This window comes from Anastrepha obliqua, chromosome 2 (assembly GCF_027943255.1).
Source record: "Anastrepha obliqua isolate idAnaObli1 chromosome 2, idAnaObli1_1.0, whole genome shotgun sequence".
Lineage (NCBI taxonomy): Eukaryota > Metazoa > Arthropoda > Insecta > Diptera > Tephritidae > Anastrepha > Anastrepha obliqua.
The window spans coordinates 86,971,653-86,997,368 of NC_072893.1; the positions used below are offsets into that span (position 1 = coordinate 86,971,653).

A 25,716-nucleotide genomic window follows, 5' to 3' on the forward strand; every position below is an offset into this window, starting at 1 on the left:
ATTTTTTATTGTTATTCACGAGCGAATTTTTCCAACTTCGTCGTTATCTTTCTTGTTGATTTATTGTTACATCACAGCTAGAATTACTTTTACGGTTGTCGTTCTTGCTACTTACTTACTAGCGGTTATTGAGCAATTATTTAAAACAGCATTTCTGAAGGTGTGAAAATACTTCAATAAGGTTCTGTAAGAATTCCTGCGAATTTATTGTTTGTAACTCATGTGTGAATATGCATACATATGTAGGTATGTACTTTGACACTCATAGCTAACTAAATGTTGTTTTTATGGCTTGCCACCCAATAATAATTTCCAATGCTCATTTAAAATGATTAATTATTATCAATATTTTGTTAACTACATAAGTATTTATGAACGCCATGATTTCTTAATTTGTTAGCATTTCTTAAAGTTACAGGAACGTAAATCTTGACTTTAAGAATAGAATCTATCAGCAGTTTGGATTTGAGTAATGCAATATGACAAAGTCTACCATTGTTTACTCTTTGATCGTTTTTTAGTGCATACATAGAAATCTTATTATATAGCCATAATTAAAGCATTACAGCGAAAAACATACAGATAAAAGCGATTTTTACATAAAACATCAGAGAGAGAGAGGCTTTATGAGAGTATTACGGTGGGGAAGTAGTTAATCTCTGAGGATATTGTATTTATTTGGATTAGGACAGCTGGTAAGAAGTGTAAGTAGTATCTAATGGGGTCCATATGTACATATTTTGCAACTCATCAACTAATGTAAAATAGAACGACGAGAATTGTCGGTGGTACATACAGTTTATTGATCCGCTGGACGAATACTCATTTCTGTTAGTTATTTACATGTTATGAAAAGGGCTACATTTATGTGCATTCGTCAAATTTAGAACAAATATGGCGAATCCAACAATAAAAGAAAGGAATCAAAAATGTAAACTTAACATAATATGGTTAACATTGTTTGAGGTAGTTATAACATTGTTTTAACATAGCTGGCAAATAATAACATTAATGAAAAAATTAATTTAACAGAATACATTCGTTATAATACTAATACTGTTACGATGAAAGTAACTTCCTGCTGATTTTATTTATTTATGTGCGCCCATTAATTTATTATAACACTAGATATTAAAATAATTAAAAGTTGTATAAAATAATTATTCAAGAATTACTATTATTACGATAACTAATTATATGTGAATTACGAAATTGCATTTGATAATTTCCTTATTTCTTGCTATGTGTTTTGTAGGATAGAATTTATGTACATAAATGTGCAGGCAATTGTAACTACTTTCATTATTTTCTGTCTAAAGAATATTTATGCATGTGCATTACAAATAAACACATATTTCTTGCTTGCTTTGTGAAATAATTTTCATATTATGCATTATATAACACGACCTTTACTCTTGGCCTTAATGGAGAAATAAAATAAAGCTTTTAACCCAATAGTAATTCTTTACAAACATCGAACTCAATTAAATTTGACTTTCTCATATAACCGACCTTTCGACTGCTAGTAAATGCCAGAGTTGTAACGAAAATTCAAATATTGTGAATTACCGAATTTAAAATTTTACAAATAAAAATTATGAAAAATGGAATTAGAATTACATACTACTGTGGGCAAAAAGTAAGGGGAATTTGGTTGTAAAATGAAAAATCTTTATTTATTCTTGTAAATCAATTTCATCCCCTTCAAAATAATCCCCTCTCGATGAAATACACTTATGCCAACGATTTTTCAATCCCCGAAACATGCCAAATAGTCCATTTCCGGTATAGCCATCAGCACCTTCTTCGATTCAGATTTTACCTCCTCAATCGACTCGAAACGCGTTCCCCGGAGTGGTCTCTTGAGTTTTGGGAATAGCCAGAAGTCACACGAAGCCAAATCAGGCGAATACGGTGGTTGCGGAACGATATGCGTGGAATTTTTGGCGAAATGGTCAGGAAGAACGAGTGCAGTGTGAGACGGTGCATTATCGTGATGCAAAAACCAAGAGTTGTTGGCCTATAATTCTGGTCTTTTTAGACGAATTGCTTCACGTAAACGACGCATAACGCCCAAATAATATTTCTTATTAACAGTTTGGCCAGGTGGAAGGAATTCATAGTGCACCACACCACGAAAATCGAAAAAAACTGTTATCATGACCTTTAGTTTTGAATGACTTTGACGTGCTCTTTTCGGTCTGGCCTCGCTTTTAGCACGATATTCGCTTGATTGGTCGGTTGTTTCAGGGTCGTAAGCATAAATCCAAGTCTCATCTCCCGTAATGATGCATTTGAGCTTGTCCGGATAGTCTGAAAGCATTGTTTCACACACATCAACGCGACGACTTTTTTCCAAGAAATTGAGAGTTTTCGGTACCAAACGAGATTTGACTTTTCGTAGGCCCAAATGGTCTTTCAAAATGGTTTTCACAGATCCTTCTGATATTCCGATCATATCAGTAAGGTCTTTAACAGTCAACCGACGATTTTGAGCACTAACTCCTTCACTTTATTGACGTGTTGGTCATCTGTTGACGTCGATGGTCGTCCGGAGCGCTCCAAGTCATCAACACGTTCTTGACCCTCTTTGAAGTCTTTGTACCACTTTAAACATTTTGCGACATGGTCGAATCACCAAATGCCTTCTGCAACATGCTAAACGTTTCCGCAGCCGAAATTTTATTCCGCAAACAAAATTTGATGGCACTTCTCTGCTCAATCAAATCAGACATTGTAAAAAATCGAAAAATGCACTCTTGGTCGTTTGGTAAACACAAGCGTAAATATATTACTGATAATGACATTCACATGAAAGTTGGCCCAGATGTTATTAACAGTGCTGCCAACTCATTAAAAAAATAACTAGAGCGAAATTTTAATCCCACGAAGTTTGACAAATAAATTTACCTTACTTTTTGCCCACAGAAGTAAAATACAAAGAGTTAGATTAACTGTGTGCTTACGGTGGCATAAAATCCATTAGCGTGTATTTATTGTTGTAATTTAATTCAAGATTTGTTATTTTTTCTGAGGAGATATTCCAAATGTGTTTTGGGTTATTTTGATTGCTATACTAATATAGAATATATAGTCCTGAAGGGCTTAGATCAGTCTCTTTTAACTGACTGAAAGTTGGCTTATCGGAGTAGACTAGCAACTTCTACAGAAAATAAGTCATACGTATAATATCAGAAGAGCGTCCAGAACTATTTACAAATTCATAAATAAATTTTGTTATACGAATTTATAAATAAATAAAATATAAAAAAATGTAAAAATAAATAAATATATTTCACGCAACACCTTCATGCCGCACCGTGTTGTTGGAACCAGAGTACTTCAAAATTACGTCCATCAATAGGCATAAGCCTACTGGGTTCAAGCAGTTTTCGGACAAAAATCTGTAGAACTGTCAAATCGCAAAATAACTCGCGTAAGAGCAAGTAACGTGAAAGCAATCGGCTAAAAGAAACGCGCAAAATTATTGATTGGGAATAAAAACAAACTGCTCAGAACTTAAATGAAAAACTTAAAACCATAGTTGATTATTGCTAAGACTTTAAAGACGAAGACTTCATGTGCATCACAATTATTTGGTTAAAAGCATTGAAAGTCAATTATTTGAAATAAGAACAATTTTTTAAAACCCGTTGACTTTTATTTTCCTAAAAGTATTCTAAATTATTTGCTTCAGCCCTTTCTCTTCTTGTTTTCAAATGCAACACTGACAATCATTTGACAGATCTCAGAGACTAACGGTGCTGGCCCAATGCAGTCTGGCTTTGCTTGCTGCACTTTATTTGCTTGATTTTGAAAACTTGTATGGCTAAATGTGCGCTTTGGACGCTGTCATAACAATCAGCAGATTCGTAAAAGGAAACAGAGGTGTTAATTATAGTCAATAAAACATAATACATTTTAATATCAGTATGTTAACTAGAAGGTGTGAAAAAATACTTGCGAATTTTTTCTTAATAGTAAAAATGTGCAAGATAAGACGCCAATCACGCAAACGACGAAAGCTAAGCTAAATGAAATTAAATGAGCGACAGGGGTATTTAATTCCGAATGTCAAAAGCGCTGTCAAATAGAACACTGAGCTAATTGAAGCGCTTCAAGCTGCCATTTGTTCTCATTTCATATATCATAGTATTGTTCTATTCATTTTTGACAGTTATCGAAGCCAAGCAAGCAAAGCGAGTCTGCATTGTGCCAGCATTTTAAATCCTGCAACTTCTGATTGAGAGAGAGAGCTCAAGTTACTCTCCGTTACAGGATTCTCGCTGAAATACTTCGACTAAAAGCTGAAAAACTTGCAAACTTAATACCCACTGGAACGCACCTATAATCACTTTTTCTGCAGGTGAAGGAGAACAGTTTAATGTCATTCCTTACTACTCTATTAAAGGGTCCTGGTGGTCTAGAGCTCGAAAATGTAGAGTATTTTCAGCAATTTTTTTCACAATAAAAAAACTGAAAAACGATATTTAAATTTTATAGGCTTTTTATTAACTTCTCTTACATACAAAAATGTTAAAATAAAAATTGCGTGTAGCGTAGTACACATAACAGAAGTGAGACTTTCAAGGCAGACAAAGAAAGAGGGAGAGACTCGAGAGAGAGAGAGAGAGAGAATATATATCTACATAAATAAATTCTCTACATTTGCAGAGAATACAAATAGAGAAATTTACAAAAAACGGAGAAGGGTCGACCGGTGTAGGACACAAACCGTGGCAACAACGCGCACTACTCCGAGCGTTTATCACCCGCACAAACGCAGCGATTCCAGGACCACTAGTCAGGAAACGGAAATAAGCGCCAAAAAGTAGGCACCAAAAATATATTTCCTACAAATTTGCACCAACAAACAAGCGCCAAAAAGTAGGAAGTGTTATTTCTCACTAGAAATTAGCAACCACAAGGAGAAACTCAGGAAAAATAGCCCAAAGTGTATCTAAGATATATATAAGGTATAGCTCTCTCTCTCTCTTGTTTTCCTCTACGTTATATCTTTTTTCTCTCTCGTGGAACGAAAATGCCCAAAACGTTGCATGGCCTTCAAATTTTACTCTCCATTCACGCTCGTCCATCGACGCCTAAAAAGTTTCACTTAAAAAAAATTTTTTTAATATTAATAATGTTAAAAACGGCGCTGAAGTTGACCCTTCCGAAAAAGTGGACCTGGACAGTGTTGTCCATTTTAGCTCTTCTATTCAACTAAACTAAAATCTAAACACAAAACCCAAAAAAATTATTAATCAGTATGACTGTAGCTATGTGCCGGACTAGAACTCAAAAACAAAAATTGTCAAAATGGCGCGGTTTTTCTAAAAATAGGGGTTTTCAGTTTTTTAATAAAAAATAGGAAATAATTGAAATAATAATATGATTATAGTACGGGCGATAGCCATTGTTGTTGTGAACAACATAACATATTACAATTTCAGACGATTCGGTTGAATAGTTTTTGTGCTTCTTTGACAACACCAGGCCGAAAAAAGTCGTTTCGAAATAAATGAGTTTAAAGTTTGAGGCACAGGAGCGCGCGGACCGCTCTCTACCTAGTTAATGGGCTGTAGAATTTCCGCATAAAAACTTCACAGTCGAAATACCGAAAAAATCAAAAAAGCGAGTTTTTGAAATTTCTAGACCACCGTGTCCCCTTAATACCATTAATATTATTTCACTTATTGTCGTAATTTAAAAGTCAAATTTCTAATGCGGATACCCAACACCCCTGAAATAGGAGAAAACGGTAAGCAAAACTTTTACATTCGACCGAACTTGGCGCGGTTTTTTCGGTCTTGGCTCGTGCGGCAGCTTCCATTGAGATGATTGAGCTTTGGTTTCCACGTCATAACCATAAACCCACGATTCGTCACCAGTTATGACCCTCTGAAGCAAATTTCGGTTGTCGCGGACAGAGTCCAACATCTCATTAGCAATGTTCATGCGACGCAGCTTTTCGTCGAAATTGTGAAGTTTTGGTACGAATTTTGCGGCGACCCGTCTCATGCTGAAATCATTGAAAAAAATCGAATGGCACGAGCTAATCGATAGGTCTAGGTCCTCAGCAATTTCTCTAACGGTGATTCGACGATTGGCCAATACCATTTTCTTCAGTTCATCAATATTTTCGTCTGTTGTTGAAGTGCTCGGGCGTCCGGCACGCCGTCACACTTTTCGTCGTTCACATCTTCTCGGCCTTCTGAGAACATTTTGTACCACTGATAAACGTTGCTTTGGTCCAAAGTAGCTTCTCCGTATGACACAGTCAACATTCGGAATGCATCCGCGCACTTAATTTCGTTTTTCACACAAAATTTGATACAGGTTCTTTGATCCATCTTTTTGAATAGGTAAAAATCGAAGACGAGCCGAAACACGTGCAAGCAAAGCAGCTGCCAACAATTAATTGGACATTCTAAATGGACGAACTCATCGGCGTGAGTGAGAGACATAAGTACCAACATATCGCCACAAAAAATCGAAATTCGAATATACGTAACGTGCGAAAATTCAAAATTTGCGATACTTTTTGAACACACCTCGTATATTTGAAATGAACTGGTCAAAATTACAACAAATATCACTCTACTAACATCAACTTATTTTACGGTTACCCGGTTAGCACAAATCATCTGTCTCCTGTCAAATTTTGAAATGTTATTCACAGAAATTATGGAGTTGACAAAAACCGAAAATGTCCCTCACAAGATTAGCACCTCTTGTGCTTTGTGTAATCCAAAATTTTCTGGCAGAGATTAGATATAGTGGAGTATATGCAAGTATCTTCATAATTTTTCACACAAAAAAGTTTTTTAAGGCGCTATTTGTTTAATTTTAAAAATTGTCTGCTATGTTCTCAATATTTTTCGCCTAAACTATAATCATTTAAAATAGTGAAAACTTACCTTTTCAATAAAATATTTTTTGAGACGGGAGTCTCAATTACAGACAACCTAAAATAAAATAAGGCACCTTTGACCAGCCGCATGTAGCGGAAGATAAGTAGGCGATAAACTGTAGAAGGCTTGACAAAAGATACTTGTACATGTATTTGCTATTTGACACCTGTGTTAATCTACCACTCAGAAAAGATATTAAATGCAAATCGGATTGGAAAAGTATGACTTTTATAAGGTTTTAGTGGCTCTGAAAAAAAGTTCAGTATTATTTTTGAGTATATTTTCGTTAGTTTGAGCATGAACTTGCATAGCTCAGTGCAAGATTTGAGCGAAATCGGTGACCCAGTTGAAGAGGCCTGTTACATTTCATTTGGAATACCTGTATGTACTTGGAGTACCGGTATAACAACTAAATTTGAGAGAGGAGCAAAGGGTCTTTGCATGAGTTTTAAGTATCATTAGGTCCTAGATTATCCAATCCAAGTGAAATTATTGATCTTGTGGTATTTGACTCTATTTTATCTTTTCATAAATATGTCAATTACACCATTTCAAAGTGGTATTCAGCACTTTGCTTTCATTCGACGTTTTTGTTTGGACTATTTTGATGTCAAAATATAATTGAAATAAGTAAATTAATAGCTTAATTTATTTTTAATTGAATTGCTTAGATTACTATATTAAAAGAATAAATAAAAAAAAAATTAATAAAAAAAATTATTGATGGTCCATAGTTTGGAAATTTTAAGTCAATAATACAAACTTTGGCTGCTAAACCAAGCGCAAGCTCATTACAGCTCACATCAATCGAATACACATTATTATTAAAAAAAAATTAAAGGAAACAGGATTTTAAATCGAATTGTTCGACAAGTAGTTAATATACAAATATTAAACATTTCAATTCTGAACTTTAGACTTTCATTCTACTTTAATCTTTTAATTACACCTTGTGAAAACAACCCATAATTTGTTGTTTTTCAAGCAGAATCTTAATAATTAATATTACGATGCTCTTGCTTGTAAAAGCAATTTTATTAAAACAAAAGCGTTAATTTGCCAGCTCAAAACCGGTTACTTTGTTTTATAAACCACTCAGCGCCACAACCAAAAATCAAGCTGTAAAACTGTCGGGCGACTAATCAGCCAGTAAAATATTCAGTCACTCAGTTAGTCCGAGTATTAAATGCAAGTGCACATATACATACATACAACCACAGTCCACGAAAAAAATATAACACCTTAGCATTTTTACAAGTTCTGTTTATTTGTTTATTTATATTCCAATTTTAATTCTTCTTTTTAAGAAATATAGTTCTTTCTATAATAAAGGCCATATTAATCCGTTTTGTACAAGATTTATTGGATGGATTTTTATCAAAATTCACAAAATTTTCTATTAGAATTTAAAACTAAGAATTTAGGCATGTAGTTTTATAGCCCAATAAATTCTAGTGCAAGTTTGAAGTGTCTCAAAATTCACGTTGATTTTTGATCATTTTTTCTTGACGCTATTGCATATTTTTTTCGATAAAAAAAAACGAATTTCATGGATTTTCTATATGAGGAAAATACTCAACATTGTCAGCAAAAAAAAAACGATCAAAAATTAACTGGATGTTCTAGTATTTTCAGACTTATACGTTTTGTTATTAAATTGTGTGGGCTATAAAACTGCGTATCCATTTTTTTCTGGTTCTGATTAGAAAATTTGAAATTTTGTTGAAAATTTTCCCAATTTTTGTATATTAGTTTTTTTTTTATAAAATTGGACATTTGGATTAGTATGGTTTTTTGTTAGCCAACGAGCTACACCTTTATGAAAAAGAAACGAAAAACATTAAAACAAAAACAAAAAGCATTCCAAGCTGGTCAAAATGTTGAGGTGCTATATTTTTTTCGCGCGCTGTATCTCTACCTAGTTCTACTTGGACGTATCTTTCTCTATGCGCTTTCCAGTATTACACAAATGTTCGCTGCTCCTGACCCCATTAACTAGTTTTTTAACACATATTTATGTATTGATATGTGCATATGTGTATATATCATTTGTGGTTTTTTTCTTTTTGGTTTGGTTTGGGAAACTGCATAATATTGCATTTATACGATTCGGTGATGTAAGACGAAAGTTCGAAAAACAAAAATAACAAGTAGGTGCAATAACTTTCGAACGTTGCTGTTGTTGTCCATGATGTTGATGCTGAGGCTGTCACACGTGCTGCCGCTATGCATTCACGCTAACGCAAAAATAGCGTAATACTAACAAAATGGAAACAAGCCGATGCAACCCAACAGGCAATTAACTTTTACCAAGCTGATGGGCTACCAGTGAACCAGTGGGAAGTGAAAATTGCCTCTCCATGCTTCACTTTTTGCCAATAGTTTTGAATTAATGTTAAATTCAGCAACTCACTTATATCCAAGAATGATTAGATAAAGATTCGGCGTTCCACAAGTTGCGTTTGCTTCTCAATTAGCTGCTTGTTGATTACGTCATCGCGGCTTTAATATTTCAATACCATTTTTGAGAATGATTTATCTTTTGACTCAAAATAGGCCTCAGTTTCAGTGATAACCTCTTTATACAAGCGAAATTTCTTTCTGTGAGCAGCCAGTAGTCGATGGGAGCCAAATCTGGAGAATATGGTGGATGTGTGGGCAATTCGAAGTTCAATTCATGTAGTTTTGTCATTATTTTGATTGACTTGAGACATGGTGCCTTGTCTTGAGCAAACGGCCACACCCACTTTGAACAGAGCTTTCTCATATTCAAATGCTCATGCAATATAAAACCAACACATTCTTTTGATATCTTTACGATATCAGCTAACTCACGCAATTCACGTTTCGATCATTCAAAACTAATTTGTGAATTTGTTTCGACTGCGTTCTACATCATCGGTGTCTCTACGACCACGTGTGAGGTCTGCAAACCATCGTTTTATTGTTGTTTCTGATGGAGCGGAGTCTCCATAACACTTTTCAAGCCATTGCTTGGCTTGAACGGTATTTCTTCCTATCAAGAAGCAGTGTAAAATTAAAACACGAAATACTTTTAGATCCGGTGTTTTGAAAATAACAAAAGTAGGGCTACTCTTAGCACAATAGCTGACGAACTAATGAATAGAATATCATGAAATTTTAACTGCTGTCTTTTTAAGGTTATTACTAAGTGAAAAATTGGCGAATGCAATAAACCTACATCTATGAGTTGGAGCCGCGACTTTCCAGCCCATATGTTATAAAAAATATTTAAATTTTTGAATATAAGATAAGAAGTGGGGTCACAAAAACTAATTTGTACAACAAGTAACAAATTAAGAAAGATAACTTTTAATTTAAAATTTGTTTTCTTGTAAAGAGATCACGTGAAATTATCTTCTTGTCCTTATTCGAGAAGTTGAAAACTCATAGCCCTCCGACGCATCCTTTGAACCCACTTATTCTTTACTTTTGACATTTTGTTGGTGAAAAAACCGTATTAAAATATAATTTATTTACTCAAAACAACGAATTGCACTAACATCATTAACTAAAGGGTGTTTTTTAAGAGCTATAGGGAAGTTTTTCCAAAAAACACACGTAAAATTCAGAAAAATGCATGAAATTTTTATTTAAATCGATAGTACAGTCCATATAATTTAATGTTTGAAGATTATTTCATGCAAATGTTGACCGCGACTGCGCTTCAAATGGTCCATCCGCTTAGTCCAATTTTGGCATACTCTTTCCAATGTTTCGGCCGGTATCTCACATATAAATGCTTTAATGTTGTCTTCCAATGCGTTAATTGAAGCGGACTTGTCTCAATAGACATGAGCTTTAACATAGCCCCACAAAAAAAATCTAAAGGCGTTATATCGCACGATCTTGATGGCCGATTGATGTTCAATGATTTGCAAGCGTTGTTCGTTTGTAAGACGATTCATGGTTAAATTATAGACTAAACTGAAGATGTTTGACAATGAAACAAAACTCGAATCGTGCATCAGCTGTTTAAACCAACTGTTTAAAAAGATAATAGCTAAAAAATCACCCGTTATTACACTTTGAATACAGATGTAGCTAATCTCGTCACGGTTGATGAATTAGTTCGAGTTTGGGGCAATTGTACTACATAGTGGCGAACCGGAAGAGTGTTTTACTAGTCTTTTTTACTACTAGGGAATGATCATATTTTTTTGTTTTTGCTTTGTGAGCGTTCGTGTTTTAATTACATCGAGTAAAAGTGATAAATTGCAGATACGTACATTGTTACAGGTACATGTAAACTATTTTATAAGTGCGAAAAATGTTGTAAAACAAAAAGCAAAAAATTAACCTGAACACAAAATAACAATAAATTTAATTGGAAAGTTGTTAACGAATTTGTCCATTAACTATCATAAATTTTAGCAAAAAAAGTAGTAACAATAAAATGAATAGAATAACTATAGTATTTCGTGACTTTTTGAAAATGTTTACTATAGTTAATTAATCTCATAAAATTTAAAAAATTATATTGGAATCCCTTTTTTATTTCCTTTCACTGCCGAAAAATATTCAATTATTATTATATTTTAAATTTTATCAGAAATATTTTTCATCATCTTCATTATGACGCGATTATACATAACATTCAAGCCTATGAAACCTCTTCAAGTAAAAGGAAGAAACCTTCAGTTAAGGGAGAGTAGGAGATGTGTCATAGCTTAATAATCATATGTGAGCACAGGGTTCGGCAATTCAAGTGTTATCAACACCGCTGATCCGTTAAATCAGTCATGACAACTGCATCAAATTTATTCTGCTGGCAGTTTGTTAAGTTAGGCCTCTTCTTTTCGCCAAGAGTTAGCATGTGGCGAATAGATGATGCAACTGGAATAAAAAACATACATATATTGGGGAATTGAGCTGCCTTAAATTACATTTGTTTGTACGGCAGTGAGTTATACCAGTCTAATGAGCTATAGCTATACTCGCTAGCGGCGAATCTTGCTCGATAACTTTGTTGTTGATTGCGCATGCAAATTTTTCATTGAGTTAATCGAGCACAAAGATAGCGAGAGGGGAAATGACCAATAAAAGAGGCCTATTGCTTATTAGTCGCCAAAACCATTTGTGTATCAATTAAAATAAGAGTTATATGGCATTCAAACGGATTGCGTAACATTTGGCTAGAAAATCGCAACCAGTTATTGTCGGTAGCTTATCCACCTCCAAGTGAATAAAATGTGAATCGCAACATCAAACCTTATAACGATGGAGGCAGCATTACCAAACGCATTCGAAGTGGACGCGAAAAACGACAACAACACCTGTTAGATCCGAAGAGAAATGAGCTTAACGCCAGCTTTAAAAGTTCCAAAACACACGCGTTCTTACACCACAGCAAGAATAAGTTCGTTCCGAAAGAGCTAGGATTTTGTTTCCTGGCGAGAAAAATTGTCCCAATGGAATAATCCATAAGCAGATCCAGAATTATCGAGAACATCGTTTAATAGCTGTGGGTATGGAGACGCGCGTTTTTTTTTCATATACATTGTAGCTAGCTTTTGGTAGAGCTATCCTCTAGTGGCCTTCTGAAACCAGCCTAAGTCTGTTTATATACATACATACATCTCCTCTCGCCGCAGGACTATCGTCAAGTATTATATCGCAGTAGAGGGAAGACATTTAGCCGCTGCTGCTGTGACTCAGACTTTCCAGACGTCTCATCTCTTTCATAGTCTAGGCCATCAAGTCGCTTGCCGCACCGCACCAGACTTTCCTTTAAGTGCACGAATGTTTCCAGTGAAGGAGGTTCTCCAAAGGCTGTATAGAGTATGCCTTTCGTTTTGAAAAACGGAAACGCGACTATGTGGTGAATATCTTCTACAGCGTTTTCGTCGCAGTGGGGATTATCGTCGTGGTTGAACCTGTGTGAATATGCTTTGAAGCAGCCGTGTCCACTCAATATATGAACCAGGTAAAATTACTTTCCATGTGGTCTCATTATCCAAATCTTTAGATTGGGGATGCTCTTGTGCATTCAACTCCCTTTGGTACAGTTATCCCACCTTAGTAGAAATACACTCGGAGGTTTACTGTTGCCTGCCGAGGGGCAACCGCTATTAGTAAAACGTTTTTTATCATTTGGGTTTTCCTGCGCGGAGTCTCGTTCCCATGTATATATTTCCATATATTCACAGTGACTGGTGTATACATTCATTGCCGAACCCATTACTGTTGTTTAGTTTTGTTACTAAAGTTTAGTTTTGAAAAAAATACGGAAATTTTGCTTCCGATATGCAAACCACATTGCACAATAACTTTTTCGGAATGTAAATATTTATTTCTTGGGGTTAGAGTCTGTTTAGAACTCAGTAGATAAATAATAATCAATTAATTATTTTATACGCCTGTTGAGATGCAATATTTCAATACAATTATAGCGTGAGATAATCAGTCAATAGTGAAATACTTCCATAAAAAAATTAAGTTCAAGTGCTGCATATTCTATGCACCTATTTGTTGAAGTTTGAGATATCTATAAAATAATCGTTGCTTATTAAAGCCCGTTGCCCATTAGAAAATATTAATCATTAAAGCATTTAAATATCACTAAGTGGAATAACCCTTAATAACGGTTAGTCAGCACTTAAAATTGTAACAAGTTATTCAATAGTTTACAATTGTAGTGCACTTTTACTCAATTATATCTACATATTGAAATCGTGCCAATTATTAATTGAATGTGCATGCGCGTAAATATGCATGTATGTAAACTATTTGCTCTAATACATACATACGTATATGATGACGTAGACGCTAAGGGTAATATAATATAGTTATATTATAATGTTACATCCTACTATACTTAGTTACATGATCACCCTATATGCGTATATGCCTATTCCTATATTATACCTACGCTTAATTCTAACTTAATCTTACTCTTATATTTAATTACTTATGGTAACTCTTATTTAAACCAACAACTGCTTTACATATATTACTTTCTCACACTCTACACCCAAACGCTTACTCACGCACTCAACGTACACACAACATGCATTCCTACATTCATTGCTATGTAGTTTTACTTTCTCCCATTCTCATTAAATGTTAAATATTAGTTAAGCTTTAAGCTAAGAAGAGTCTTTGTAAAAATGGGAGTGAAATAAAGTTCTTTGACTCGAGAAGACGTTTTACTCATTATTATATATTAATGTAGTACTCAATGCAAGTATGTCCATGTGCACAAGAATTTGCCAACTTTTTTGGACCCCCTATTAGTTTGTGACACTGATCTCTCAAACGGCATTTGTTTTTATTATGTATGTACTTATAAGTTTATCCATGGGAGCATGGAAGCAGGTTGTAAACACATGAGTTCCCGAACGTGCGGAAGTTTCTACATAATCAGTGACAAGATATGGCTTATGACTACGAACCGCAAACAAGTCAATTGCCTTCTTTAAGGCAGTTCGATAAACTAGCCAAATTGGGTGTACTACGAAATCCTTCCAGAAAAACAAGCGATAATTGAGGAATACTACTTTGACCTCATACAATCACGTCATTGGCCAGAAAATGGCAAAATGCAACATTAAAAGTTTGAGGAGCCTTAGATACAGTTTAACTTTAAATACCTTATTTAAGAAATACATATACATATATATATATATATATATATATATATCATCAAGTACATCCTCTTTGGGTGTTCGGCCGAGCTCCTCCTCCTACTTGTGGTGTGCGTATTGATGTTGTTCCACAAACGGAGAGACCTACAGTTTTAAGCCGACTCCGAACGGCAGATATTTTTATGAGGAGCTTTTTCATGGCAGAAATACACTCGGAGGTTTGCCATTGCCTGCCGAGGGGCGACTGCTATTAGAAAAATGTTTTTCTTAATTTTGGTGTTTCACCGAGATTCGAACCTACGTTCTCTCTGTGAATTCCGAATGGTAGTCACGCACCAACTCATTCGGCTACGGCGGCTGAATTAGTTTAATTAATTTAATTGTTTAATATTCAAGGCCACTCGTTACCCGAATGCGCCATGCGGTCTTTGTGAGAGAGTATCCAAGAAACTCTATATTTCATCGTTACTCGAGCAAGACTCTAATATCTTGTTCCTATTTTGTTTTTGAATAAGTTTTTTACTGAATAAAAAGAAATGGTTTTGAGTGATGGACGTTTTTATTTTGATCTTTGACCAAAATTATAAATCATCCAATGGGCCAATTTTCGCCGCTTTGTACTTTTATTAATCTTACTTTATTGCTTCGCTTTGATGGCGATAAATTGATACAAATAATGAAATGAAAGGCGGAAATATTAAATTTGGTTTTTAAAGAAGAATCTCAAGTGCGCCCTTCAAAACTGGTACAGATAGAGATGCTAAGCAATTAAAATTAGCGAATGAAACCCTCCAAAGGGAAGTTCGGGATCTGCCACTGAATATACTTATATACATACTATACGAGCTTATGAACGAGGTGTGTTAAAAAAATAAGGGGAATTTTAATTTTTCTCTAAAAATGTTTACTTATTCATCAATTTCTATTTTATCTCCTTCAAAGTAGTCCCTCTCAGATATAATACACTTGTGCCAGCGTTTTTTCAAATACTCGAAGCAATTCTGATATGAACTTTTGGTAGGTTCTTGAGGTCTCTCCGCGATTCGGTTTTTATATCCTCAATTGACGCAAAGCGAGACATGGGTCTCTTCAATCTTGGGAACAGTAAAAAGTCGCAGCGGGCCAAATCTGGTCAATACGGTGGCTGAGGCATGATAACGGTGTTGTTTTGACCAAATAATCTCCTACAAGCAAAGATGAGGATCATGATGCAAAAACCATGCATTTTTCCCCACAATTCCGGGTGTTTTTTTCGTGTTGCTTCACGCAAATGGCACATAATTTCAAGGTAATACTCCTTATTTACCGTATGACCTTGTGGTAAGAACTCGTGATGCACTACAAAAAGGTAATCAAAGAAAACAGTAGGCAAATCCTTGACATTTGATCGAACTTGGCGTGCTTTTTGGTCTTGTCTCTTCTGGATTATCGGGCTTTGGTTTCGATGTTACAACCATATACCCATGATTCGTCACCAGTTATGAACCTTTTAAGCAAATCTGGCTCAGCGTTGATGTCATTCAATAATTTCTGAGCGATGCTCATGCGATGTTGTTATTGGTCGAAATTCAGTAATTTTGGAACGAATTTCGCTGCCACACGCTTCATGCCCAAAATTTCCGAAAAGATTGCATGACATGAGCCAACCGACATGCCGACATACTCAGCAACTTCTCTAATTGGGATTCGATGATCCTCCATAACAATTTTCTTCACTTTCTCAACATTTTCAATCAGTTGTCGATGTGTTGGCTCGTCCAGAGCGAGCGTCGTCATTCACTTCTTCTCGACCTTCTGTGAAAAGCTTGATTTGAGCACTTAATTCCATTGTTTACACAAAATTTGATGCAACTTCTTTGAACCATTTTTTTCGATAGCAGAAAGTTGTCGAACCCGCCAAACACTTGTCTTATTTATGCCTCTCACAAACAACCTAAACATTCTAAAACCGTGAACTTATCTTCGAGACGAGTATACCAACATAAAAAATAATAACAATCGAAAGTCGAATGTCCGTAGCCCGCGAAATTTGAAAATTCACCTTATTTTTTGAACACACCTCGTAGTATGTACGTGCATATATGCATATTTAGAACGACAATGCATTAGTTTTGCTAGTAATTTGCATTTATAGATAACAAAAGTTCATTACGGTTGTTTTATTTGGGCTTTTGTGAATTTTTTTAACAAATTCTTTGCACTAAGCAGTAAATTTAGAACAGCTTTTGCCCTTTTATTTTATTACTACAGAACGTGTTATACAATGTGTGCTATTAGGGTAATCGGTCGTGCATGCGCAACTGTCAACTGCCAATTTTCAAACAATTTAATTGTTGTGTTTCTGATTTATGCATTGCAATTCAAACATTCCTTTATACATTTATAAGTGCAGGTAGAGCAATTTTTTAATAGCTGCCGCCTATCGATAGGCAATGACTAACTTCCTAGTTTGATTCTGTCATGAAAAGTTTCTCATAAAAAAACAACGGCGCTTGGAGGAGGCGTTAAACTGCAGAACTCTCCATTTGGAGAATAACATCAAGAATGATTGTTTTTCGTAAATCTAGTAATATGGAAAAATTTTGGTTCGGACAAAACCGAAATTTATCTACGTAGTAAAGGCTTTGACTTCAAATAAATCCTTCCTCTTTAATTACTTCAAATTTTGTTGTAATCGTATTGTTTATCTAATACAAATCGTAACTCATTATAATAAATTTTGACATAGGCTTCTGTCCATTGTGACGTTGCGAAGAAATGTAGGGCAGATGAACTAGCGAGACTCTGTTCCAAACTACCTAATGAGTACATAAGTATTGATATAGAATGATGAACGTAGGTATACCCTTGCAGAAATGCTAGCTACATACTCATTTTTGAGGAATTTATAAGAGTAGTGAACCCAAAATGGGCTTAACGAACCCACATGCAGAAGCGCTGGACAACTGTGGTTCTGCGGAGCTAAAATAACCATAGACGTAGCACTCTGATTTCTGTTATAAGGAGGTGTTGTCTAATAGGCAGACACGCACAGAGGCTAAGTGCCTAGATGAATAAACGGAAGAGAAGTTTCTGAACCTTCTGTGCTACTGTGTCCAGATGAAGATGCAGCACTTTGAGTAGACTTGAATCAGCTGGAAGAATTTAGCACTGTGGAAATCAGAGATCTTCTAAAGTTTTTGATCAATTCTCAGTAACCCATGTTATATCACAATGGGCTAAGAGCCTGAGTGTGCCTCATAGTAGAACACCGCTGGTTAGAGAAATATCGAACTTTCGGCAACTTGGAAAATCACTTTTATAAGAAGTTAGGGGGGTTGTTAACCGAATTTGCCTATTCTAAGTGGCAGTTCATTTCGTTGACATACTTCAAAATGTTACTTGAGTTAATACAGGGTGGCTGATGAAAGCCGCTACCAAAAAAAAATTGAATAACTTTTTTTCTTTTTAAGTTATCTGTTCCATTTTTGTTTTAATTTGCAGATTGATTTTTAAAATTTATTAAAATGGATAACTGGGGTACGCAAACAAGAATTTGGATAGTCCGCCGCTATCACGCACTGGAGTCCGTAGTTTTGGTACAGAGAGAGTACAGGCGGATGTTTGGCGGCGATCCCCCGAGCAGATGGACCATAATGAGACTGGTGAATAATTTTGCTGAGCAAGGAACAGTCGCAAGAAGGCCTTATCATCGAAACCCACCAGTTCGGACGGAGGAAACGATCGCTGCTGTAGCTGCAGCTATACAAAGCAATCCAAGGGTTTCAACAAGAAGCTTATCTGCTCAACTTGGTGTCAGCCGACAGTCTTTGCAAACAATAATGCACAAAGATTTAGACATATTTCCCTAAAAAATTGAAATGGTTAACAAACTGAATGCAGCAGACTTGCCGATTCGCTTGGAATTTTGCCAGAAGATCCTGCAAATGGTGGAAGAAGACCAAAACATGTTAAACTGCCTTTTCATGTCTGATGAGGCCCATTTCGATTTAAACGGCAATGTGAACAAACAAAATTGTCGAATATGGAGTACTTCTAACCCACAGATACTCTACGAGACGGAATTGCATCCTCTTCGCGTGACAGTGTGGTGTGCGGTTTCTTCACGCTGTATTGTCGGGCCTTATTTTTTTGAAGAAAATGGTCACACCGTTACGGTTACTGGAGACCGTTATTTGAAAATGCTGAAAGAACTTTTCTATCCAGAACTACGCCGAAAGAGAATTCCTTTCAACTCTGTGTGGTTTCAACAAGATGGGGCAACGTCTCACATAGCCCAGACTGTTATGACAGAGTTGCGACGAAAATTTCCCAATAAACTGATTTCAAGAAACTCCGAATTTCGTTGGCCCCCAGGTCGCCTGACCTTACTGCACCTGACTTTTTCTTGTGGGGTTTATGTAAACAAGAAGTTTATAAAACAAAGCCAACAAATTTGGATGAACTAAAACAATCCATTCGGGCAACAATTGCGGCTATTCCTGTCGCAACTCTCAAAGCAGCAATGAACAACTTTTTACTAAGATGCCGGACTTGTGTCAACGAGCATGGGGGGCATTTAAATTCAATTATTTTTAAAACTAGTTAAGCTACATTTAGTAAAATTTAATGACCTTCAACTTGAAAAAAAAAATAAATGAATTCCATACACTAAAAAAAAGTTATTTGAGTTTCTTAATGTAGCAAAATTCATCAGCCACCCTGTAGATAAAAACACCGTCTAGACAGAGAGGTGTTAATTCGTTTGTAAGGCTCACCGTGAATTGGAGCCATCAGGTGACGATGCAGAATCTGTTGCAAAACGCAAAAAACACGAACAACATTCTGACGCTGTTCGATCTGCAGAATTTATTCAACAAGTGCAAGTGACCATTGACGAGGATCCTTCAAAATCAATGAGTGTCCTTGTGAGGGGGCTTAATGTTTCTGAATGCATTATGTGTTTAGTCAATGAAGGCTTCCGGTCTATGCAGGATAAGTCCCGCGTTATGCATAGAAGACAGTTTACGTCGGAACAAACGCGAAAACACCGAGTTATCCAAACAAAACGTCTTCTAAATAAAATTAATAATAAATAAAATTAAACACCCTGAAGCGCCTAAAATATTATGGTTTTTTTCTCATGAAAACATTTTGAGCAAGACCAAAAGACCAACCGCAGCAAAGATCAAAGTGGCAGACGGTTGTTTCGATCCTGCAAATGTTGATGTGGTCATGCACACGAAGTGTCTAGCCATTATTTTTAGGTGTTGTGACACACTTCTTTACTTAAAGATTTCGAGGGAATTCTGCTGCATATATAAGCTTCTAGAAACAGTAGTGAAACGCTGGATTGAGAGTGTACGCGGTGACAAGACTCTGCTCTTTTACACAAAGCGATGTCGGCTCAAGATTGAATGGATGAAAATTTCCATGACCACATAACACCGTACTTATGGCTGCCCAGCTCCCCATATCTTAATGCCATGTATTATGTGGTGAATTCGATGCTTAGGTGTACGAGTCTCCGTCTTACGAGAACTTCACAAGGAGTTTCATCAACCAGTTCGCAAAAACGGGAGAGGCTTGCTCTACTAATTTTTGTTTCCTCAAATGATGAAGGATACTACAATGTCCCGCACATACTAATCCAGTGAGAGCTCGTAAGCGCTCCAGGTTAGGAGCCTATTTGATGCCCTTCTGGAGGGAAGATAAATTGTTAAGCCTGGCTCTGTTTTGGACTCTATAAGTACATCGAGTGTCGTATGAATTTCCTGTTTTTCCAGTATTCGACGAAGTCCTTTATGTGGGCTTTGATGAGTTACGAGCCTCATATTTTGAAATTTCAGTATGAACGATCTATGCAAAGTTTAGTTAGTATACAAAATTATCCATACTTTTTAATCTATAGGGACCAGGTAAAAACGACAGGAAAAGAAAATTAAATAATACAAAAAGTGTGTGAGATATCAAAAAGATTCTGGCTGTGGTTTGAAGATTCGAATAGCACATATTTCCAATGGTCATCTAGGTGGGTTTTATTTGTGATCAATCGGTCCAACAATCTGATCACTTGCATACCTATACATTATTTTGTGTTTTAGACATTTTTCATCTGACACATTTTTGAAAATTTTGAATATTTTACTTACGATTTTTAAGTACAATATATTTTGAATCGAAAAATAATATTTATAAATAATTTAAATAAAATTTTGTCCATTAAAACTTTTATTTTAATATTAATCATAAAATTGAGGGCTGATATTATAAGGCAATAGAAGGAAAAAATGGATAACTTAGTTCTTAAACACAGCTTGCTAAAACATGCCAAATAAAACTTAAGCATAGGCTCAGAAATGGACAAAAATATTATAATAACATAATAAAAGTAGAGTTATTTATTTATCTTTTGAACGACCGAGTGACTTGCATTGAAATTTTTTGGGGATTACCCGATTGCTGATCTTTTCCTTTCATACATTTGCTCGGCTCAATAAAATTTTCCCGCATAATTTTAATTTAAAGTTTTAGTAAAGGTTTAAAAAGACAATCTCAAAATTGTTCATGTTATGTTTTTTTCTGAACACATGTGCTTACTTATTTATATAATATTTATTAATATAAAACTGATCATAGAACTTTAAATAATGCAGCAAACACTCAATGCCACCGATCATTCGATTACAATAAATGTCTAGCTTTTGATGTCGTAGTATTTTATATTTATTTTATTTTATTTATAATGCGATTTAAAAGATAATTGCAAGCGAATTTGCGATGATACATTTATATACATACATATACATATATGCACATATTCCATACTTGTAGTCAGGTAGTTGTTGCATACATATTTACATCGGTCTACTCGCATTCAAGTCAATGAACCAAATGAGGAGGGTTAAGGTCATTTTTATATGGATTCTAATGTCGATTATTTGATAAGTTACGAGTTTCATGATAAGAATAGACGGAAAATGTAAAATATTTTGAATTGAAGTACATAAAAAAGTGAATGCTATTTTCTAAATATAAAAACGGAAACCTAAACAATGAAAAACTCTTTTGCTTTACTAATTCGAGATAAGGTACAAAGCGCGATCAAATAGTTGGTGGAATGTAAGGGTTAAATAGGGATGGGTTCCTGGCGGTCCATTGAAAATATTAATATTAAGTTTCGGTGGAATCGCTTGATTAACCTTTGGGATATCATCGAATAAAAAAGGTAATGGTTAAGAAAATACCAGCTATGAAGAAAATTGAGTTTTGTGCCGTGACTAAGTTCCCACTTGTAGAAAAACCGTTAAAAACTATTATATTATGACAGATATATTATATTATCTGCGTTTGGGTACTCTCGGAAATACAATAACTCATAACTGACATATTTTTTTCTTGCACTCGCTTTGGTCTCTTGAGGCAAATTCCTTTGAATTTCGAAAAAGTCGAAATGGGAACTTATTTGCAAAGATGTACGTCTGATAGTTTTGAATTTCCTCCATAATCAGCTTGACATGCTCAAAGTCAGCTCCAAATGGTTGTAGTTAATGTTCTTGAGTAAGGCTTCAGTAGTGCGTCAAGAGTTCGCGCGAGTTTTTGTATCTATACCTAAAGTACTAGGATACATTTATAAATGAGATTAATATTAAAGGCGATCCTTGGCTTCATCGCTATGAAACTGAGTTGAGGCAGCCGTCTAGGTAGTGACACAAAAAATATGCAGTCCCGCCTAAGGAGCTCAAGTTGTCACAGTTGGTAGGGGAGATAACGGCCGCATTTTTTTTGTTTTTTTATTAAGAAGAATATATCATGGAAAAGTAGAATGGGGTAAGATAGGTCATTTTTTTTTTGGAGAGCTCTTGCTACGGTGTTTTTGCATTGATTTGGAAAAATAAGCAAAATTTTGAAAGGTTATTTATCTGGTAACATTTTGGTTATACTGCCTTATGTTTGGCTAAATATTTTGGAAGCTGCATTCAATAAGACAAAGGTACTTTTTTTCGATATTTTCAAAATCGGGGGGCACGATAGGTCACTATTTGGGAGGGGAAAAGAACAATGTACAAGGCTTGAAAATTAACGTTTTAACTTTTATTTATAGAGTATGAACACTGCACATTTGGTCAATTTTTGGCGTTTTTGTATGAGCTTCTGCCTCTTTGCAGCCTCTCTTTCTTTTTTTTCTTTCGACAGCAAATTGTTTTTTTGCTTCCGCGTCCGATTTCTTCTGAGCTGCAGCTGCTTGCTCAGCGCGTAATGACTCTAGCATCACTGCATCTGTGAGAAGTGCAGCTTTACGTCGCTTCCGGCCTCGATTTGATGGTTTGCGCAGTGATGCTTTAGGAAACGGCCGAATGTCCTCAATTGGAATTAATAGGTCGAGATTCGGTCGATCTGGCTCTTGATTGGCATTCGATGGACCAGTCTCTTGATGAGCAATCGATGGACCAGCCTTTTGATCTGGTTCGTCCTCGAACGGACGATCAGTTACGAATGCTGGCGTGAAATCATCTTCCGAAAAAATGTCGCGATTAAATGGCCATATGCCAGTTGATCTGAATCCAGCGATGATATTCATGCTGGAAGCACCTTTCAACAAGGGTTCAGCTACCAGTTCAGCTATTCGGTCGATGGTAATAGGAATGCCGGAATGATTTAACATCCACGCCTTGCAGGAATGGTCAAAATAAGTTTTGAGCGGCCCAAATACTCCTCTATCGAGAGGCTGCAAACGATGGCTGGTGTGCGGAGGTAGAGTTAATACTTCAATATTATTATTCTTACAATAGTCTAATCTAGCAATTGTCATGTGAGATTCGTGGTTATCCATGATGAGCAAAGTTTTTTCAGTACTGGATCGAATCGCATAATTTTTGAAGTGCTTCAGCCATTCCAAAAATGTGTGGTTGGTCTGCCATCCCGAGCTGGTTGCTACTCCTCTTGCATTCGCAGTGCCGTGCAGTAAAAACTTGTCCTGGAATTTTGACAGTGGATAAATGAAGAAAGGCGGGATTCGATTACCTGCAGCTGACACCGCGAGCACGTAATGTGTCGAACGGAATTTAAATTGTTTAGAGACTGATCGAACACTAGCACCATCTCGGACTGCCGCGATTGCGTTTTTTACGTCCTCTTCACTTCGTTTCGGCGTTTTTCGCTCATAATTACGCACCATTTTGCTGCAAAAACAATTAAAATTTACTTTATTCAATTAAAAGTAGTGACCTATAATGCCCCCAGACGGCTGACCTATAGTGCCCCCAAGCACATGTTTTATGTTAGTGTCGATATTTAAAAAAAAAAAAAATTTCAAAAAACTAACACATTATTCGTGTTCAGCATTATTTTCTACGTAAAATAAAACTCACCTGACAAATATTCACATACATTAAATGCACTGCACCGTACAATAAAAAAAATGCTATGTCGGAGAAAAGCTCACAAAAAACTAAACGACGCCAGAACTAGGATAACTAGTCAATGGTGACGACCGAAATGACAGTCGCGAACGTTGTTCCCTACCACGTATTCAATTCACATAAGACGAGTGACCTCTGCAAAAACAGTGCGACGAAAACCACACCTACCTATTGTGCCCCCATACCTATCTTACCCCATTCTACTCTAGATATTAATACAAGGTGTTGCAAAATTAATCAACAATTAGGTGTTTTAATAATTTTTTTACTAACAAAAAAAAAATATTTTAAGTAAAGGAAATCTTTATTTTGACTTTTACGCGCTCCATTGTTGGCCTGTTGGTATACTGCAGCCGCCTACTTTACAAGTGCGAAATATGACTGACGTACGATGCCATATGCAAAAATTTGAAGTTTTCCGATACGGTTATTAATTGTGTGCCACCTTATATATACTTACATTTTTAATAGCTATAAAGGACAAAAAGGGCAAACATTGACTTGAAGGGTGAGTCTTCTGCATGAAAATGGGCCCATTCACAACAGTCAGCTCTACAGAAGTGTGAATTCTCTATAGTGCAAATTTAGATCCTTGAGAAATATTACCCACTGTCACAAGTGAAGACAAAGATTTCCAAGGGAATATCTTCTTATTTTTCATGGTATAAATACGTTTTAGGAAAAGTTTGATTTCTGCACGAGGCTTAAAAAATAATACGACAAAAATGTTAAATAATTTCATATTTCGTTTCACACCTCGCCCTGCTTATTCACAAAACTTTTTGATCCCCACTTTTCATCCGTGTATTGACTTATTAAAATTAAGATATATTGGGATATTAAGTATTAAAGTCTTTATTTTACAATTCATTACAAAAAAAAAATCATTTTAAACTTTAAATAATATTGCTCTCTATTTTATTTCCTTCTAGTCCAAGGAAGTTAAGAGTGTGTCGAATTGCTCAGACGGTTAAACTTTTAACCGTTTACGTCTTGTAAACTGCAGATGTTGCTGAAATTGTACTGACTTAAAAATAAAATAAAAAAATAAAAAAGGATTATGAAACTGCAACGCTCCTTCAGCGTTAGCCAACTTAAGGCACTGCTACGCAAAGATGGTCTCGTTCGCCTGCGCCAGCCGGTAATTTACTTAAAAAATAAATCAACCTTCCAACTTACCTACATATATGATTTTTTTCTGTTTTTCGACCCTCTTTTAGGTCATGACCGTTGTGCAATTAGCTTGGCCTTGCTTGGTTTTTATTCTGCTCTACCTCATTCGCCTCAAGTTCGGGCCCGAACACATAGAAGACTGCCAATTTCCCACACGCCTGCTGCCGACCAAAAACCAAGTACTGCCCAGTTTTTATTCATATATTTGTAGTTTGGAAAATAAGTGTATGAACACAAATCCATATGAGGAGACGACTAGTTGGAAGAATGCGCCGTAAGTACATAGCTGCCTATCGTATCACTCTTGGAGTTATTTAATGAAATATAATATAATACTGTACGGAATAAAAAAAAGTTTAATTATAATAACGTTCTGACAATGGCTTAAGGAGACCAAGTAATAATGCATGCCATACAGACGCGCCCCGATGAAGAGAATAATGAGGTGGCGCTTATCGTGGTACCGTTACTTTGCTTTGAGCGAATTTGGCAATATCAGCTGATTTTCGTGACGTCACCTTAGTGCAATTGGTGATCAGAGAGACCAGATTACGATTTTCGTAACTTGATTTAGCATTTTTTTTGCTCTATAGCCTCGAAGCTTTATTTTTTTTCTGACAT

General features: G+C 35.7%; 1 protein-coding gene across 3 annotated transcripts in view; it reads left to right on the forward strand.

Annotated features, from left to right (window-relative positions):
* LOC129239646 (ATP-binding cassette sub-family A member 13) overlaps nt 1-25,716 on the forward strand; it is a 103,026-nt gene that overhangs the window by 48,753 nt on the left and 28,557 nt on the right. For all 3 annotated transcript variants that reach the window (XM_054875309.1, XM_054875308.1, XM_054875311.1), the window contains exons 2-3: nt 24,855-25,063; nt 25,143-25,369. In XM_054875309.1, coding sequence (XP_054731284.1) covers nt 24,983-25,063; nt 25,143-25,369 — 308 coding nt within the window. In that variant the 5' untranslated portion in view covers nt 24,855-24,982. The remainder of the gene's footprint in view (nt 1-24,854; nt 25,064-25,142; nt 25,370-25,716) is intronic.